General features: G+C 46.0%; 1 protein-coding gene across 2 annotated transcripts; it reads left to right on the top strand.

Moving 5' to 3' along the window:
• The first annotated feature begins 308 nt into the window (after positions 1-308).
• Positions 309-19,182, top strand: plpp3 (phospholipid phosphatase 3). 2 transcript variants are annotated; one of them, XM_061297777.1, is made up of 7 exons: positions 309-818; positions 10,842-10,999; positions 12,820-12,912; positions 12,983-13,170; positions 13,304-13,361; positions 15,098-15,274; positions 17,634-19,182. In XM_061297777.1, exons 1-7 carry the CDS (start codon positions 683-685, stop codon positions 17,760-17,762), a joined length of 939 nt encoding a protein of 312 aa, XP_061153761.1. In that variant the 5' UTR covers positions 309-682; the 3' UTR covers positions 17,763-19,182. The 2 variants fall into 2 exon arrangements, with proteins under 2 accessions (XP_061153761.1, XP_061153762.1); XM_061297778.1 differs by lacking the exon at positions 10,842-10,999 and adding an exon at positions 10,438-10,592 and having other exon boundaries at positions 313-818.
• The last annotated feature ends 758 nt before the right edge of the window (positions 19,183-19,940 follow it).

Here is a 19,940-nt window from a genome sequence, read left to right as displayed (position 1 = left end):
ACAAAAGACTAGAAGCTCTCGGGCCGCTGAGGATTCAGCAGCAATGCGGAATTGGCACCATTCCTGCACAACTGGTAAAGTCATCTCTTTGACTTTTAATTGATTGCACATTCAAATAAATGACACCTCAAACGAATAACATTTATTGTTGCGCTACCTATGAACATTTGGACCTAGTATGCTTGGAGAACTAAAAAAAAAAAGTCTCCGGATTGAGGCGCTCGAATAGGCATGTCATACCGCGTGTAACCACCGGGGGCGTAGTGGACGCGGATAAACAGTCCGGGTTCATCCATACTGGAAAGGGGGAAAAGTTTTCCATGCTGGGATGGAGGCGCATGTGGGCTGAACCTTGTGGACAGTCTGCTGGGGAAACTTGAAGAGAGACAGAGAGCGTGAGAGCAGGGGGAGGAGGAGTGGAAAGGAGAAGATATAACAAGAGCGTCTTTCGATGTGCGCCTCATTTCTCAATAGAAATGCAAAGTGGCGCTTGGCTGCCATTCTTTAGTCGGCGCTGAAACCCCGATACTCCCCTCTCTGAGACGTTTCTTTTGTTTTATTATATTTTTATTTCAGTGTACAGTATTTGTTTTTTGTTTTTTGTTTTTTTCAGAACTGAGCATTTTCCCAAGTGCGCGCGCGCGCCTGTAGGATTCAGAGCGGACACGAGTGGAGTTGTCCAATGCAAAAGTATACGTATGAGAAAGCCATGGCACAAGAAACAAGGAACGGGGGAAGCTCCACGTTAAACAACAACGGTGTCGACAACCGCAAGAGGAAGCTTCTGGTTGCACTGGACATCTTCTGTCTGCTACTCGGTGAGTGAATTGAATTCATCACTTTGTGCTCTGTAACGGCTGTCCATCATAAAGCTTATCGTTTCTCAAAGTATATGTGCTGTAATGTCTTATCATGCAACTCCAGTGCAACAGAAGCGTAAAAATGCATTGTAAATAATAGACCGTTTTTTTTCCTCTCCTCACTGCTGTCAACGCATTTACACATATGACCACTTATTTCATATATCTTGTTTTCCTTGACATAATGTGTTTCCGTTGAACATAAATGTTTTGAAGTGTTGTGACCCGTCCTTTAAATAGCACTGCCCCACCCGCTTCCAACTCTTATGCCCCCTCAATTTGACCCCCCCCAAAAAAGATGTTTGTGTGGTTGATTCTGCTACTACTTTGACTTTTTGTCTATTTGACACTGTTAAATCACAATTGATGTTTGCAATGCATATCAGACGAGCTTTATTGGCTTGCCCTTTTACTTTTTAATCTCCGGTAGCCTTCACTTTGCCTCTCTTGCTGGAAGAAGCTGCGCTCCATTTCACCTGTTGTCCAAAGTACTCCGTCTCGCCCCCTCTTTGCGCGCGGCCCTGTGCCTAATAATTGCTTAAGCATGTGTTGCGGCACGAATGGAATGCCTCTCGGATCCAAGGCGGAGGACCCTGCGTCCGAAACAGCAGGTGCCTGTCGCACCGCCAAAAAAGCACGCCACGGAAAAGCCATGTAGTAGCCAAACATGTGACACGAGCAACCGAGAGATACCACACAATTTTTTTTTTACTGCCTTGTCAGAGATGGGCGCAAAGTTTTTTTCCTCCCTGAGAGGTTTTAAGTGTTTCATCTGTACTTGTAAAAAAAAAAAAAAAAGAGAGAGAAAAAACACGCAGAACACATGAAACAAATTTCCTGGCAACACTGACTTCCTCGACTTGTAAAGAGTGAAGAACCCACACACACATTCACACATGCTTTGTGTCCCGAGGGTGTTCCAAAAAAAAAAAAAAAATGACATCATTTCGTCGTCTAATTCCCACTCAAATGATGTCAAAACTAACTTTGAGTTTAACTCTAATGCCAGTCCAAGGGTTACACCTTTATTATTTTGTTTTTACGGGAGTCGGATAATATTTTCTAGCTACAAAAAGTCATTTTGCGTGTCAGAGAATGCTTGAAGAGAGTTTGGAAAAGAAAATCAAATGTTATCACAACACACAAATGGCCACTTTTCTTTTGTTATGTTAAATGATGTCTGGCTGCCCCGTGGCGGTTGGTTGGCCCATTTTTAGTGGGACAAGAGGGGTGTTGGAGGAGGGGGGGCGGGGCTTAAACAAAGGTGGGGTGCGGGTCAAGGAATGCGGGTGTGTGAAGGGCCTCAGATAGTTGAATGAAAAGGCGTACGCTATACATTGACGGAGACCATCTGCCAGTGTGAAAAGTGTGACACAATCCCCCTTTTTTTTTTAAATGTCTAGCAACACAACCTCAGGCGAAAAGAACATCTGAGGTACCCCATAATCACACCCTTCAAAAAGGGACTTTTTTTTTTTTCTTCGCTTCTGGTAATCAAAGCTGCTAATGATGCATAAACACAGCAGGATGAACACACACACGCACTCACAGAACCTGGCTTCGCAAGCTTCCGTCTTCTTTTTTTTGGGGTCGGCTTTTTTGGTATTATAAGTGGCCTGGGGTTCTGTTTGGCTCTGCAATTACAAAAAAGTGGGAACGCTAGTTGCGACATTGCATTGTCAGATGGAAGGATTTAAATACAGTATGTTACCTCCACCAAGGAAATTGATTAATTTGCAAATGGGATTTTTTTTTTGTTCAGACGTCTGCCTCTATGCAACTGAGTGACATTCTAAGTCAACATTAGACTGACGGTTGCTTGATATATCAAAACACGAGGCTCGCTCAGTTTCCCTCGGCCAAAAGGCGTTGGGCGCTTTGATGAGTGATATACGGGGAAATTAGTAAGTGCGGTTCAGCCTTTTAGCTCCGAGGAGTTTCCCCGGGGACATTAACCTAATACAGCCCTCACCCCACCCACCTTTTCCACCATTAGCTCGCCGTTGCAATGCAAGCAGTCACGCGGCGCCGCTCATTAAAGCCGGATAGCTTTAACCTCTCGGGCTCGTCGGCCACTTCAATCCCGAGCCGGGCCCCGCAAATATTTCCTGTAAATTCTCAAATTCTTCATCTGACCAAAGCGCTCTTGATGTGACATCTGGTGTCATTTTGGGAGTGAAGCAAAGGGCACGCTATGATGTCGTCAGAGGCGTGCTGTGACTGCGGGTGGGTTGTTTGGCCTTGTGCGTCTCGCTCGCTCGCTCGGGCGGGCGGGAGAAGTGGCTTGGCTTGACAGAACCCAGCGACAACTTGATAAGCTACGTTCACTGACACACTTTGAGGTTGGATTGACCTTTGATGGAGTTTGTTGGTTGCTTTGCTTCCAAGCTTGGGGCTCTGTCTCTCCATCCAGTTTGCTTACCGCAAATCCTGTTCAACGTCTGGCTGCCTGAACAAAAAGTGCACTTCTAACCTGAACTGGTGACCTCAACTTCAATGACTCGAAATTGAGCCAGGAGCCATCTTGTTGCAGCTAACAAACACAACAGGAAGGTTGATGTGCGTTTCAGTTTATTTTTAAAGTTGAGCGAGGAAATAGACACATATAGCGACCGCGTGCCGACTTTTTTGACATTTACGGGACGCACAAAATATGCCGCAGCAATCGTCGGGAAGCAAAATATGCAGACGGTGATATTTATATTTGCGGTGTGCGTGTTTACGTTTAGCTCATTGTGCGTGTGGCATCGTATTCCATCACTGGTCCGTCTGGAGTGTCGCCCGACTAAAATGATGGAACCCCTGGAGTGTGTGTGTGTCTGCCAAAGGCTGCTATTAGAGGTGTGTGTGTCTGTGTGTGTGTTCCCTGGGCTTTATGGGTACGCAGAGCTGTCATTAGATGTAGTCTGAAGCAATAGTCCGCAACTGCCAGTCCATTTTGCTGCACAGAAACAGAAGAAAAATATTTGACAAATATTTAGAAAAAACAAAATCAGGAACATCATCCCGTGCCTCGGTTTCATAATATGATTTTTTTTTCATAATTTAGTTTTCATCTATGCAGGCCCTGGCTGCAAGGGAGCAGAACATCTGTCCGTTGTGGTTCCCATGGCGACAAGTTGAGCATCTCGTGACGCTCGTAGTGTCTCAGTTGACGTTTTACAGCGCACTTTTTCCCGTTGTCCAACAATCCTCTTTACGACCATTTATGATTACAGTCCTCTCAGGTAAACACACTTGCGAGCGCTTATTTGGATAAGTGTGCAATTACACCTCAGCGCCTCACTATAAACTTCCGTGTGTTTGTGTACGTGTGCGTTTGAGTTTTTAATTGCCTGTGCGGGATCTTGGCGAGCTTACAATGTTGTTACTCCCAAGGAAAAAGAAGGGCTGGGAAGCTTTCGAGGCTTTTTTTTTTTATTTTAAACACTCTGTGTGAGTTTACACATACTCTAGTACAAGTGGCAAAATCTGCCTTAAAGTCTGTTAGCTTAACGCTAACACGTAATGGGGAATGCCATCGAAGGGCTAAACGATAGCATTGGGGCGTTTTTTTGGGAGGGGTTGAAATAGATTAATGAAGACATTTGTGTCGATCAAGCTGCGTGATATGAGAAGTAGCAGCCTATCTATGCACGTTTAGTCCTTCCAGCGCTCACCAGATAGCAAGCTGCGGTCCTCGTGCATGCTTGTGGTGCACCATGCTGTCCCAGCCTGGGCCTCCCTGCTGGTACACAGGCCTCTCTTGTCTGTCACTTTCGCTTATACGCAGCCGGCTACAATCCTCTCTGAGTGTGTGTGTATTGTGTGGATTTAGAGATGCTATGGGGGGGGTCTACTTTTCACTGTTTCACAGAGGACAATAAGCCTTTTGATGCATCTCGGAGTTCCTTTGTTTGGCCTAATGACGACCAACAGACTGAATTTTAGTGGGGTGGGGGCGAATAAGTGAATGAGAGAGAGAGAGAGAAGCACTCAAGGCCACCTCATGATCTATCAATAGTTTATTGTCACGCCCGAGCCCCATTGTTAGTCTCGTAGCGCTTATCTGCTGGGCTGTGGCTAGCTCTTGGATGCTAATCAGCTTTGTATCTTAATTGGAGAGCACATGACCTGATCTGAACCGTTTCGTTTTGAGTGCACGGGTACTTTTGGCCACCTCTGCTTGAGTCTTATCAAGTTAACATACAAAGGAGAACTCCACGCTAAGTGTTGCAAAGATCGTTCACACGGGGGCTCCGGTTTGACACCCATTGTCTCGTCGGGATCAAGGTAATGAGGAGCAGATGAGAAAGGCAAGGAATGCCCTGAATACAGGTGTCAGGTTTCAAAGACGAGCCTCTCTCTTTTGTCCCCTGGGGCAATAGTACCATTATGGCATCAAGCCCGATGTGGCCGCGCTCCAGCCGACCCCCCTCGGGGATCTGCTCAGATTTCCCCAGCTGAGCGCCTGGCCCACCATGCTTCTTAAAAGAGGCAGCAGCTGTATGTGTGTGTAATACATGGACATATGCAAACTCTGGCTGTCACCTGAAAGTGGCTCCGGATCTTCACCCCGCCGACTTGATCGATGACATAGGTGGCGAAATTTAGGTCATTACAGGGCTCGAAGCTTATTTTTTGCCCAAGTTGCCCTCGGGCAAGTTGGAGAAAATTTTACTTGCCCGAAACAAAATTTTACTTGCCCGAATTTTTTTGGAGTGGATTTTTACTTGCCCGACACATTTTTGCAATAAAAAAGACAACACTATAAGTTTTGCCTTCATATGTTTTTATTCCATCATATTGTGCCTGCAGCCTGTTTTAATACAGTGCAGAACTTTTGATGCAATTAAACCACACTAGTCTACTGTAGTACCAAAATTCAACCGGAAACAAGCTCTGCTGGTGCGCAGGCGCAGAAGAGCCAGGGACGGGTGAGGGAGCATGCATTTAATTACGAAGCGCTTTGCCGTTATCAATGTATTGCAGACTTACACGAGAAACTAACCGCTCCCTAGAAAACAAAATGTCGGACCAGAAGCGGCAGAAGTTGCGAGAAATTATGCACAAAATCGTCTTTTTACAGCTTGAAAACATGGTATTATGGCAGGGCAAGTTCGGGCAAGTGAGGAAAAATTCTACTTGCCCGTCTGCCATCGCTACTTGCCCCGGGCAATCGGGCAATCGTTAGTTTCGAGCCCTGCATTATTTTGCAGTGAGGCAAAAGTGCCAGTTTCACATTTTCAGAAATGGGGTAAATATTTTAATGTTAGGTTAAGTTTTTATTCCTGTGAATCAAATCTCTCAGTAAGCACATGCTGCTCTAGCGGCCCCTCGGTAGGGAGGGGCAGGATAGGGATTCACTCTGTAGACCACTCTGCTGACCTCAGCCACTGAGCCACTGACCCACTGCACTGTGTGAGTGTGTGTGCATTTTGTGTCTTTTCATGTGTCACACATCAGATAACAAAGGCTGGATTTACTCTGCATGGTTCAAGTGACCCAATTCCGACTTCTCCGTTTCCCAAGCGGCACGGTTCGGAAATGGGCCTTGTGTTGGGTTTCACGAATGTAAACTCCACTCAATAAGATTTGTGTCACTTGAAATAGACATAAAAAAAAAAAATTGATATAGACATCAAATCTAAATTAGCCAAAGAAGCGTAGGACCTGATTGTAGAGTGTTGATGATACAGCAAGTCGACCACAATGAATGTGCGCAAATACGGCCCGGGGGTTGTTTGCAGCAAGCTGGGTTTGGAGCATCTCAGAAATGTTTGTGGGGGAAAAAATCTTTGCAGACACCGCCAGTAAGACCACAGTCATCCACTGTCGACACCCACGTGGGCCCACACAGACACAAGAGCGACACAAGCACGTTACAGTGGAATTCCAAAGCTGCGCTGTGTGTCACGAAACTCACCTTTAGCCTTCCCGGCCGGGGTCTGCTCACTTGCACTCCTCAAAGTCCATACTCAGTGAGTCGACTTAACCTGAAAATGATCAAGATCAAGTATCGTGACTGTAAGTCATAGGTGTCAAACTTAAGGCCCGGGGGTCAGATACGGACCGTCACATCATTTTATGTGGCCCTCACAATACTAAAATTTCAAACTACATACGTGGGGAAAAAAAAATGCGTTTGGCACTCTTGCTGTAAGTGAAGGCTTACAAAATGGTACGACCCCGCTAGCTATAGCTTGCCGGTTTGAAAACCACAAATGTGGCTAAGTAGACCCACTTATGGTTGAAACAAACATTTGACGTGTTTTCCTACGGACTTTTTACAGTTTCCTAGTCCCACGCTGTCATGTATACACTTATTGAATAGCCAGCATAAGATATCCGCACACAGAGGCCACTTGTGAGTGTTTGTTGACTTAGTTTATGTTGCATTGAGAGTAGAGAGACTTTGAATTGGTGGAAGTATGTCGGGTTTCCTCAAGAGACCGGGGTGGGTCTAGATGTAACCGATCAGAACACATTGTGTGCATATTGCGTTTTAGTCGGGATAAAAGTCTTATTTGGTAAGGTTCTTGCGTTATTGGATCGCCTAACCTTCTACCCAATTGTTGTTGTTTTCTCGGATCAGCTCAGATGTCCCGTTTTGAGAGACAAGACAGAGTCCCCTCCCACAATGGCTGACGTTTACCCACGTTTGCTATGATCGGGATATATCGTTCTAATTCTGCTCTTGAAATCCGCTAAATCCTATTAAAATGTGAATAGCGGGCTCAGAAGGGCGCTTACTCAGAGATGAAGACTGGCTCCACGAGGATCTTAGAATCAAACGGAATCCAATTGGAACAGCAAGCCATGTAAGACTGTTTGCAATTTTCCTGGGAAGTACCGTTGATTTAACGGAACGGCGTTAAAGAACACTGTTGGAAAAGTCGGGTTCCCGTGAGATTCTATTCTCTCTGTAGCCGATCTATTTATGGAACATTGGTACCGTACACCACCATGAGTTGACGCTGGATTATGACTAAGGCTGTAGGAGGATTTAAAGTTGTTGTTTTCTTGTTTGCATGTCAGCACACAAGCTGATGTCACATTGTTAAGGTAGAGATTGAAAATGGGAAATAAGGACTTGAGTCTTGGGGTTTTACACACACAACCAAATTGAGCCGAACCGACAGGATAAAACACAATTGTCTAGCCTATTCTTGTTTTCTTTGTGTCTGCAGGATGAACAGTTTGAGACTTGGAAGAGAGCCGCGTCGCTAATCTGCTCTACCAAAATTAACCCCAAAGCCAATCAAACGGCCCTTGGCTATGTCATCTGCCTCACACAAGCTTTCAAAGTCAACAAACACGGTCTTCTAGTGTATGTTAGGGAAGCGTAGGGACGGGGGTCCTCAGTTTTTGAGGATGAAAATAAATCACTTCAAAACACAGTCCAGTAAACAGGGAATGCTGTAATCTCCTTTTTTCAGAGCAGGAAGCATGTGATTGGATTTTGAGTGAATGGCAGTCACACAGGCCCAAAGACCCAGCCGTGACCTGTGCATATAAATACTTCAAGCAGTCGGAGAAAAAAAAAACTCTCTGCCTTGGCCATGGAGGCAAGTCATGTCAAATGGTCCAAAGTGGTTTCCTCTCACGAACTTAAAGAGAGAAATGCATGACCGCATCTGATAAGACTAATTGAACCGTTCCCCGACTGGACCAGCCACCCACTCCGTGCGTGTTTCGGCCCTTTTTTTCCCAAGCGATGCCGTGAAGGATTACGGCCCCGTCAGAGAAAGCTCAGACCCGTGCTACCTCTGCCACACCACTCTCCCACTCAATTCAAGTCAGCGGGCCTTCCGAAGGTCACTCCCTCAAAGGAAGTGATGCTTCTTCTCCCTGCAGACACTAACGGAGGAAGTTAAAGCACATATAAAGATTTACATCCGAACCAGTTTATAAAACGTGAGAAACAGGAAGGAACCAAATGGGCAGTCACCATTTTGAACCAAATTGCACCCACAAAACTTTTCAGAGAAACAGTACTGGTCGGTGGCACCGCCGACCGACCTTGGCATCTCGACGTATTCCGATACAAGAGAGTCTTTCATTCATTGTCAAAAGCTCGCTTTCACTTTCTCTTCATTGAGTCAGCTAGCGAGTCTCCCATGGTGTCTTTGCATCGCTAAGCACCGGTTAGCATGTGCAGCTGTGTTTCTCATGACTCCTAAACCACTAACCTTCTTTGCCTCCTCCGAATTACCATAAGAATCCCCCTCACACTTGAAACCAATTCAATTCGTGATGAGTGTTTACCTAGCAACTGGATTCGCGTTGCGCTTTAGCTTTAACGCCCGCTAGTGTTTTCACTGCTGCCAAGTTCATTCAGGCATTAAGCTAAACAACTCGCATAAATATCCGCACCAGAATCCTGCAATTGCCTTTCTTCTCCTAAGTCACCATCAAAGTCTGGCACAAGCTCCAAGTGGGCCCAGTTCCAGGAGGTGTGCCGTTTGCTCAAGTGGCCGTACCATCTGCCGTCCTTTGACACATGCAACTTTTCTTTGAGACTTTATAAACAGTTGTCCCAAAAGGCTAAAGAGCTTTAGATGATCAGATGGAGTTTACCATCAATAGATGACCTCACCTAAAGACTGTTTCTGTGGAAGCAGGTTTAAAACAAGAGGTATTGGTCAGAGGTGGGCCAAACTTGTTGCAGGTAATCTGAGTTGTTTCCAAGACTGTCTGATTTAAGTCCGATCCCTGCACCTGCTGTGGTGTCATTATGGTAACAAGTCGAGATGGCATTCACCAACATCATCTGCAAGCCACGGACTACACAAGTGGCTTGGTCATTAAGTCAGTGGTCAGTCTGACACCTGAGGCAACACATTCTTGCCCCAAGTGGGAGCAGATGTCAAAAGTGGCTTTGGATCGGTTTTTTTTTCTTCCTTTCCAGACATGGTTACTGGTGTGTTTTGAGGACAGGCCCTCTGTAATTCAATCTCCAGCCCCTCCCGTCAGCACTGAGACGAGTTCTAAGCCTCATTAGGTGGCAACATGCAAGAGGGGGAAGGGGAACCTCTGGTGTTGACCCTAATCTCAAAGACACGAAGGAGAAGGGGTGCCTGGCGTCGGATGTCTTCGGGACGCCTCGGTGTCTTCGTCTCCATCTATTTCTGAGTCGTTGCAGAGCCAAACATGCTCTCATGGGCAAAAATGTTCCACAGTTGGGTGGGCTTGGATTTGTTTGCCTTCATATGCAGTCGTTTTAAAATTCCCTTACGTTTAATGCCAAGGTTTGCACGCCAGGATTCGGGGGATTTAGTTTTGATGTCTTTTGTGGTATGTGAGCTATTCATCCATCCATTTTCTTTAACGCTCGTCCTCGTTACGGGCGAGCTGGCGTCTATCCCAGATGACTTTGGATCAGAGATGTATCGGCGTCTAACCACGTATCACGACTCGCCATAATAATATATAAGTGGTAGCGTTTGATATGTCCCGCAGTGATTGGACAATCCAAACCTTCTAATTTGTTTTCCTTTCAGGCTACAGGTAAGTTTACAAGTAGCAGGTGAAGCTTAGCAATGGAGATGCGTATGAGTGTGTCATCATCCATCCATCCATTTGTGTGTGTGTGTAGCAATGCTGCCCAGCCTTGTTCTGCATCGTACCTCTATTCGACCATACCAGAGGGGGTTTTACTGCGGTGACTCCAGCCTGACGTACCCCTACAAGAACAGCACCGTGCCATCCTCGGTGCTCACTTCTGTTGGGTTGACACTGCCTGCGGTGTCTGTAAGTGGCCCAACCCCACAAGGAGCGCTCCAATCCGCATTGGGGGAACCATGGAAGGCAGAAACGGGGGAACATTTTGACTGTAAAAATTTATGGCAGGTCTCCGGGCCACCCACTTCTGCCATATCCCATCGAGCCCCCAGTGCCAGGGCGCTCCTTGTGCTTTCTCCTGTTTATGTCTGTGTCACTGACCTGGTGCTTTCTCTGTCTCCTTCTTCCTGTCTTGCTCTCCCTCTCTCTGTTTTGTAGCTAGCCTGCCTTTCCTGATCATTGAGACTAGCACCATAAAGCCGTACCAGCGCGGGTTTTACTGTTCGGACGAGTCCATCCGCTACCCCCAAAAAGAGGGCGACACCATTAGCGATGCCATGCTTTGCGGTGTTGGCATTCTTATTGCCATCATCTCTGTAAGTCGACCTCAACAACTCCCTCTGTTAACTTTTACATCCCTCAACTAGACGTTAAATGATAGAAGCTCAGTCGGCAGTGATGGGAACCTTGTGACTTGGACTGGTATCGACTGTTTTGATGACTTGACGAAACCTAAGACTTGAGACTTAACTTGGAGACAAGTTCAAGACTCCGCACTAGATGAAGTATGTACATAGAAATTTGATAACACTGCATGTCAGATTGCAATAACCCTTCAGGTGATATGACTTTAAGAAAAATGACTCAGGACCTGCTTGAGACTTAATGCTGCTAACTCTGGTAAAATGAATTTTTGACATTTACAAGATCCCATCTCTGCCAGTATGTTATCATGCATTCTATGTTTTACTTGTCCTCCTTCCATACATCCATAATCATACTCCATCCACTTTGAATCATCCAAAGTAATTTGCTCCCCCAAGTGAGTCGGTGGTAGCCAAAAAGCCCCCATCAAGTGTTTCTGTGTCTCCGCCTGCCAAACACCAAAGATTTTATATGCAATTGAGAATTTGTCCCATTTATCCTACTTGAGTTACTGATAGCCCGTTAGCGTAAAGTCTTCACTCCCGTGGCTCGACTCCTGTTCCACAGAATTTGTTATTGAGAGGGAATGGAGAAGAAGGGGGGAGTGTCAGGCTTAGTGGAAACATGCTATAACGACATGCGGTGGTTTTCTATGTGTCAATTAGTGGCACGTGGTCGGGCTAGATGATCTTTGCAGCATAAACCTCCCATCAAAAGTTCCTAGCGAACACTATATCGCACTAGCTCAGCTCTTCTGCTTATTAGAACCAGGAGACGGCGTGCTCGCGATACTTTAGCCTGTTACACGCTCATGTGTGGGCAAAGCTAGCGTGTCTGGCGCAGCTGTGCTCCATTAGTGGCGTCTGCTGCCATGCCGACGGCGGCGTTCCTTAAAGTCTATACCGTCGTGTACGCTGTCAGGGAATTCCCTGCTGCTTGCGAGTCCTCGGATCTCGGATAAACCCGGTCCTTGGCGGAGAACTCTGCACACAAATATGTGAGAAGACTCAATGTTCCTGTTTACAGTCCAAATAAACCGTTAAGGACCGCTCTATCTCCGCCGATTTACAGACAATAGCATAAACACCAATGTGTGTTTGTTTACCCATAAGTGTGTTTGGAAGACCTAACACACACCGCGCTAGCAGAATACACAGCACGCAGTCGATAGCATGCCTGAAACCATCGGGTCAAAGTCAGAAAGTGAAGCCTTGTGGTTTTCAAGATGGAGTCCGGCCAGCCTGTCACTCAGACACCCCCGGAGGTGCCGACGTGATTGACAGGCACCGCGGCTCGACGAGTAGTTGGGGTTTTAAGCCGCCTCAAGTACAGACGGACTCTTTTCATGGGGCCCTAGGCTACGTCAAGACCGCAGCAATCACACGGGGAGGGTTCCTTCACCCTAGCTAAGACCATTAGTACCATTTAAACACCATCAAAGTCAAACCATTCATGGTAGAGATATTAGCCGTAGACTCGAGGGTTTTGGTACAGGCGCGCTTTTAACTGTACGTAAAACGCCCTTTGTCCGTTTAGGTTAACCGCACCTGAAACACACCAAGGGTTTCCTACTTCCTCCATCTCCATTAAACCGTTGGTTAATTATCTCCCATCACATTCAAACTGCCCGAGGGAAAGGCAGGCCATGCTCATTGTGTGTGTCTTTGTGTGTGTCTGTGTTTCGCGCATGAGTCAAACGTCATACCGCATGCTCTCATCTGCATCTCGTAAGTCTTCCGCCAGTCAAGATCAACCAGTGTTCTTTTCGTAGATTGTGATCGGCGAAACCTACAGGATTCACCAACTGCACGAAGGGACCAAGTCCTTTGTTGGAAACCCGTACGTGGCGGCTTTGTACAAACAGGTTCGTCCTCGACCTCAACCGAGATTCCACGTAACGTTCTCCGCTAATAACGCGTGTTGTCGTCCCGCAGATAGGCGTGTTTATCTTCGGCTGCGCCATCAGCCAGTCCTTAACCGACATCGCCAAGGTGTCGGTGGGTCGCATGAGGCCGCACTTCCTGGACGTGTGCAAGCCGGACTTCACCGCCATCAGTTGCTCGTCGGGCTACATCACCGAGTACACCTGCACCGGCAAGGAGAGCGACGTGCAGGAAGCTAGGTGGGTGGAGTTATCTGGTGGTTTAAATGTTGGCTGGACTATGGAAGCCCGGTTCGGGTTAGCGGGTAGGATTTATATCACCACCTGTTTCTAATACTTCTGTACTGAACTTTATTGATATTTTTCTCCACAGGAAGTCTTTCTTCTCTGGTCACGCTTCATTCTCCATGTTCACCATGCTCTACTTGGCAGTAAGTTACTCTCAAATTTATATCAAGTCGAGGGAGGGGACACGATAAGACAACGGATACCAAAATGCAGGTTGTGCCTCTCGGAGAACCGTCAGTAAAAGAGCCAAACATTTGTTGGACAAATAGAAACAACATGAGCGTCATATTTGCGGTTCTGACCACAGCTATGTCGTTTACTCGCAACCCGGTGTGAAAACAGGGGAGGGGGGGACGTATAAAACAAGCCCACGTCGTCATTCCTCCTCTTCTTGTAAGTGTGTTTTCATTTAACGGACTGGTTGAAACAAAGCAACAAAGGGAGAAGATGTTACGGGAATGGGCTGGATGGCTTTTGGGAACCGCCAGACTCTGCGTGGCTTTTGTCTGCCTCCACCGTGGGAATTTGGGAGTCTTATTTATTGTTATTCTCTGCAGATCAGACAGTTTGGGAAACCTTTTTAGGGAGGTGTGAGGAGGCTCGGAGATTTTGTGGCTTGTTTTAACACGGACATTCCACAATGCTGCTTCTGAAACAAAATCCGGAATGCTTTCTGGTTCCAAGGTTTCACTGTCTTCACACAAAAAATAACTGAGTTGACCAAAGTGAGCAAAACATGTCACTATTTTTTTTTTTTCTCAACATCACCCTCTCTCATCAGCCCTCAACAAATTGCCCTTTGAGTCGAGAGGTTTCGGATGTCGGCCGAGGACTTGCCAGCTCGCTGCGGCCGGCTCGTCCTCGCCCCGACTACCTGAGAACCGCCGCACAGGAAGTCTGCAGTCTAAACAATCCCCGACACGACCGGGAGGGATGGGAGGGATCCCCTTCCTCTTTTTCCGAAATAACAATGATAGAGTGTCCGAGAGGAAACGCTCGGGAGTTTTTCGGGGTATACGCCTACCGGGGCACTCGGCTGCGGCTGTCTGCAAATATTGTTAGCGTACGTCAGGATTTTTGGGCCGGGCGGACCTTGGTGGAGGCTTTGCCCACTTTGATGAGAAACAGGAAGCAAAGGATGTCTGAGGCACCTCATCTGACCTTACCACTTAGCGTTTTCAGTAAGTGTGGGAATACGGCAGTAGGGGTTACTTCATCGCAACCAAGAACGTCCTCGAGAGCAATTCGGGATTCTACGTCAGTGTGTACATTTCTGCGGTTCCGAAAAAAAAATTGCTCCCTCCCTCTTGCGCTGATGTTTTTACAGCTGGCACGTAGAACCATGAAAGGAGCCCGTCCAGGTCACGGGCAGTTGAGTGTGTGAAGCTCTGCACTTCTCCTCAGTCGCACTTCTCCACTTTGATTCGGTCTAGACTGAGTTGGGTCGTGCGTGCAGGTGCACGTGGAGAAAGGCAATGCGAGAATACGGAATGAGCCGGCGTGCGACCGCAGCCAAGGCTACGCGTCAACAAAGAAGTCCGTTGAAACCTCCATGTTAATAACTCTGTTTTGATCTAAGTCGCATTTATATTGGGTACCAATTCCATGGTGACACACTTGTGAATTCGAAAGAAGTGCAAAACAAAAATAAATAAAATAGATAATAAAATAATGAATAAATAAACAAAAAAAATAGCACATCAATAAATGGCAGAATTGAAAATAAATAAATAAATACATAAATAAATAAATACAAAACTGGTAGTACTATATGTCAGCTGAGCCTCATTTCTGTTTAAAATGATTGTCATCTGCAATCCTGCTTTTTATTCCTACTCAAAGCGACAGCCATAGGTTAACTGGCTCCTCTTTCTTCCAGTTCTATCTCCAGTCTCGGTTCACGTGGCGCGGCGCCCGTCTCCTGCGCCCGTTGCTGCAGTTCACCCTGCTGATGATGGCGTTCTACACCGGGCTGTCTCGCATCTCCGACCACAAGCACCACCCCACCGACGTGCTGGCGGGCTTCGTGCAGGGAGCCCTGGTGGCCTACTGCATAGTGAGTGTCCCACTTTCTTGCAAATCTGACATTTTTAGAATATGTAAATGCAGTGAGGGAGATAGACTAGTCCATTCCATGAGATATTAGGGGTGAAACCATCATGTTGGTTCATGAAACCATCATCAGGCAGGAAACTTTATTGATCAGGCAAGCAGTGAAGTGAGGAGAAGGTCGTTCTCTATAATGAAGAACACGTTGCGAGAAGCTCGCTTCCTTTTGTGTCAGTGTAAATCTACACTTAGCAAAATGGGGGAATAAATGTCCCAAGATGATTTTCATCATCATCATTATTATCATGCAGGAGGGTGAGATTGAGCCAAACTACAGGAGAGCAAAAAGAAAGACGATAAGCCTTTGAAACAGGAATGAAGCTGTTAATTATTCCCAGTTTTTTTTTTTTTTTTGGCGCACTGGGCCCCTTGGCTCAACTCAGTTACCTCTGAGAAGACTTATGAACACACACGCACAGAGTCGAACTTTACCTTGGTAGGGATTAGATCCATAAAAATTTCGCAAGAGAGGAGTTGTGGCGCCAAGACCGAGCTTGGCAGCGCACATGCAGACACTTTGCCACCCAGTACGGGGTCGATCTTCTCGTGCTAGCAAAATTTGCTGCAATTATAATAGACTGCAGTGCTTGCGGTTCATTGAGCTCCTGGACAATGTGACAAAATCTCCCAAGTGTCATTTTGCGCACAACGTATTGAAGTATGTTTCGGTCTGTACTTTTATTTACATAAAAAAAAAAAGGGGAAAAAAAGTCAGCAAAATTAATACATCTTATTTTATCAATCAAGTGAGATTTCCTAAACAGAAAGCAGCCAGACTAACGAGGGGGGAGTTGACTTTATTGCCACCCCGAGGCTGCAGTTACCGCTTTAACCCGTCATCAAGCGGCAATAAATGGAGAAAAAAAAAAACCACACACACACATAGGGCAAGTGTGGACACATTCACACTGCTTGTCTAGCCCTTCATTTTATGACAGATGTTGACTGACTTTTTGATGAGGATGAATTTAATCATGCTATGATTAAACACACAAAAATGGTTTATGCTAAAGAAGGAAGCGGGATGGCGGAATCGCAAACAGGAAGTGGCCCAAGCCGCTTACCTGGCACTTCCTATCAGACGGCGTGACCTACTTTTCAACGCGCGGGCCAAGTGAGGTCGAGAGGAGCACATCCAGCAGGGAAGCAGCTGTCGGGGAGAAAGCGGCGGTGTTTTTTTTTTAGAGTTCATTGTCGCCGCTGTTGAGACGTTTGGTCAGCAATTGCGAAGGAGGCAAGTTGGGGCCGCTTGAATTTAGAATTACACAACACGTCTAGTGGCGCGTCACTACCCACAGAGACTTTAATTTCTTCATCTGATTTATTTAATCATTCGAAAGATATGAAATTCAAGTCTGGGAGAAAAAAGACGATATTGAAAACGTAATATCGCGAGTCACAGCCGCCAACAAAGCTTATGACTAACACTTGCTGTACATTCACCGCCTGTGTATGACGTGGTGTCCTTTTATGTGTCAGCCTTGACATTTCAATTGTGGTTAGGGCCACAAACACGCACACACGCGCAGGCACTTACAGTTGTCTATACATACACAGGAAATGGCGATATGTTTATTACCGCGACAGGTTCAGGGGTGAAAGTTCCCAGGTTTCGTCAACACAGCTGCCTCCAATGGGAAAAATGGCTTCCCATGACGTCTCGTGGACAGAAAGGTGGGGGGCGGTGGAAGAGACTTATGAGCCCCCACTACCCCCCCCCCCCTAATTGCAGTCATAGTCTGCCATTTTGATTAACCGTCAATATACCACCAACAAAAATGAATGTAACAAAGACACCCTTTTGTTTCATAGGCAGCTGTGTGTATTGTCCGCGTGATGTCATCCGCCCGGCGAAGGTCACCCACTGAGGTCATGACACGGCCGCTGAATGTCACGGCGTAATTGGAGGGGGGATTTTATTGTTCGAACAAGTGCAGAGAACACTCAAACACTCAAGTCGACTGTTCAGTGTTTTTTCTCGATATTACTTTCCACGCTTCCTGCTCGCCCGATGCCTCATTTCCTGTGTGATGTCATCCCGATGGCAGGAAGAGATTTCTCCTCTGCCATTCTTTGCTCTTCCGTCATACGGTGGTGGAGAGTAATTGGGGATTAGTTCAAATATCCATTTCATGTGTGGGTGAGCCGCGCTCAAGTCACTTCCGTCTGGCGGATTAGTCACCTGCTGGTGCTCCAAATGAGAACTTTGTAGATTTTACTTGGATGATTTTCACAAGTTAGCCCCTCTGTAAATATTTCATTCTTGTTTCTCGTTATTTATTCTAAAATAATTTCTTTGCCGCCAGGTGTACTACGTGTCCGACTTGTTCAAGCCCAAGCAGAAGGCGACCCCGTCCCCTCCGTCGCCCATCAAGAAGGAGCTGCTGCCCTCGTCAGACATCATCGACAGAAACAACCACCACAATATGGTGTGAGGAAGACGGCCGCGCCTCCTCTTCCTCGTCTTCCCGCGACCGTCCGCGTCGCCGCTCACCTCCCATCGGACAGTAGAATGTAGCTAAAGGGCAATCTCAACAAGCGCACCTCCGACCCCTCACATTTATTCGCTGAGGAATTCCCATCCTGGATGGGAGGGGGCGAGTGCAGGGAGTTCACCAACAGATCCGAGAGAAATTGGAAACCGACAGGCGGAGCTTGGAAGAGGTAATAAAAACGACAAAATAATGAAATGAAGACACAAAAACAAACTTCCCGCAAAAAGGGAGAGAAGGAATTCTAGCAATGTTTACTCTCTAAAGTCTCTGTGGCCTTGGAGCGTCAGCAACAACAACTTCCTGAGCAACAGGAAGGATGAGAAATGTAATTTAAAGCACTGTTTTTTTTTTTTTTTTGTTCAAGTTCATTGACCGTGATCACCACTCGCCGGCAAAGCGGAAACCCGACGACGATTAATGCCACACCGGCCTCGTTCGTCGGGCTTTCTACTGAGCGCGCTCAGTGCGGCCTAATAACCGGGATGTTGCATTTATTTTAGATTTAGGTCAAATCGGGGTGGGGTCTTGTGTTTATGTGGGTGCCCCCCCCCCCTCTGCCATCTACATTACCACAACATGATAAAAAAATATTTTGGGCTGACCCTAAAATACACTCAAAATCTTTATAAGCAAAACTTCATACATGTTGGGGGGGGGGGGCGGGGTCAGTGTGATTGACAGCAAGTCTGGCACATCATGTTGGGATGGATGGGGCTCATTCTGCTGGCAGGGAGGGGCTCCGACACACCCCAGTCACTCAACGTATGCGTGTGTGAGCATTATACGCTGTGAATGAACAGCCTCTCGTGTGTGTGTGTGTGTGTGTGTCGTGGTTCCAAAAAAAAAAAAAACTGTGGTATATGGTTTAACTGTCCCCTTTTCAATTCTCACACACTCACTGTTGCACATCTTCATCTCTTTAAAAGTCCGTCCTATCACCTCTCAAAGCTGTTTTCCATTCTTTTTTTTTTATATATATAGTATATAAAAAATATATAAATAATGTATAGATCACTAAACAAAATGTAACTGTACATGTTTTAGATATATCCACTATGATTACAGACCTGTGTTCTTTGCAAAGTGCTGCTTGAAAAGCAACAGTGGACAGACATTTTTTGTTTGTTTGTATGTTTGTTTGTATTTAGACAATTCAACCTATTGTAGATTGTCATAATAACATTTTGTAATATGCACCCAGGAAATACATCCAGTTTCTATTCAATCCCATATTAGTATTTTTGTATGGTCTCGCTGGTGTTTGTGTTTTGTACAAAAAAAAGAAATGTTTTTGTTGTTTTACTGCAAAATGTACTTTGCTCTTCGTGTGCTTTGAAATAAAAAGCTCATTATGAACATATTTTGCTGCTCATTTTGATTGTAAACTCAAATAAAAATGATTCACTTGATTGTTTGTGATTGTGACCAAAACAAACTGAAAATGTTTGACATGTTTCCTTTCATCGACAGCAACGTTACGGCTGCTCTGAGGTCAGCTCAAAAGCAGAACCAATGCGCTGACCGCTAAACAGCTGGCGGCCCTGACTGGACTCGGCCATGCGTGGCTGTAATAGCCCGAGGCCCAGCGCCAGACGAGAGAGAGCCCCGTGTTGTGGTCGTGTTTTTTGGCAAGGCACACACACGGCTAACCCGCTCAGTATGTGTTGTGCACGTGTAGTAGTGTTGGCTCGTGAGTGAACAATTCGTTTAAAAGAACGAGTCTTTTCAGTACTTTTCAATACATCTACTGCAATTTTACATTAGAGTGCTGGTTTGAAATTTACTTGTATTATTATTTTAATAAACATTAAAACCTGTTAAAACTTGTCTGGTGTTTTATTCCTTGTTTTTATTTTTTTCGGGATGAAAACCAAAGTTTGACATTTGGTTCACTGCTTTATATGACAATATGTATGTGTTTTACGTTCTGTAATATATGTTGGTGTCCCCCAAAATAAAGAGCATGTAGTCACATACACATTCTTGACACGTACAAAAAATGCATAAAGTTATTAGGTACACTTGAAAATGGTGCTGTACCTAATGGAGTCTCTGTGTGACGTCACAGATCAACCAGCCAATCAGGAGTTGGGGGTGAGGGCGGGTGTGGCACTTTTC

The sequence above is a fragment of the Syngnathus typhle genome, linkage group LG14, assembly GCF_033458585.1.
Source record: "Syngnathus typhle isolate RoL2023-S1 ecotype Sweden linkage group LG14, RoL_Styp_1.0, whole genome shotgun sequence".
NCBI lineage: Eukaryota > Metazoa > Chordata > Actinopteri > Syngnathiformes > Syngnathidae > Syngnathus > Syngnathus typhle.
The sequence above is the reverse complement of the archived record's forward strand: the minus strand, read 5'-3'. Positions and strand labels throughout refer to the sequence as shown.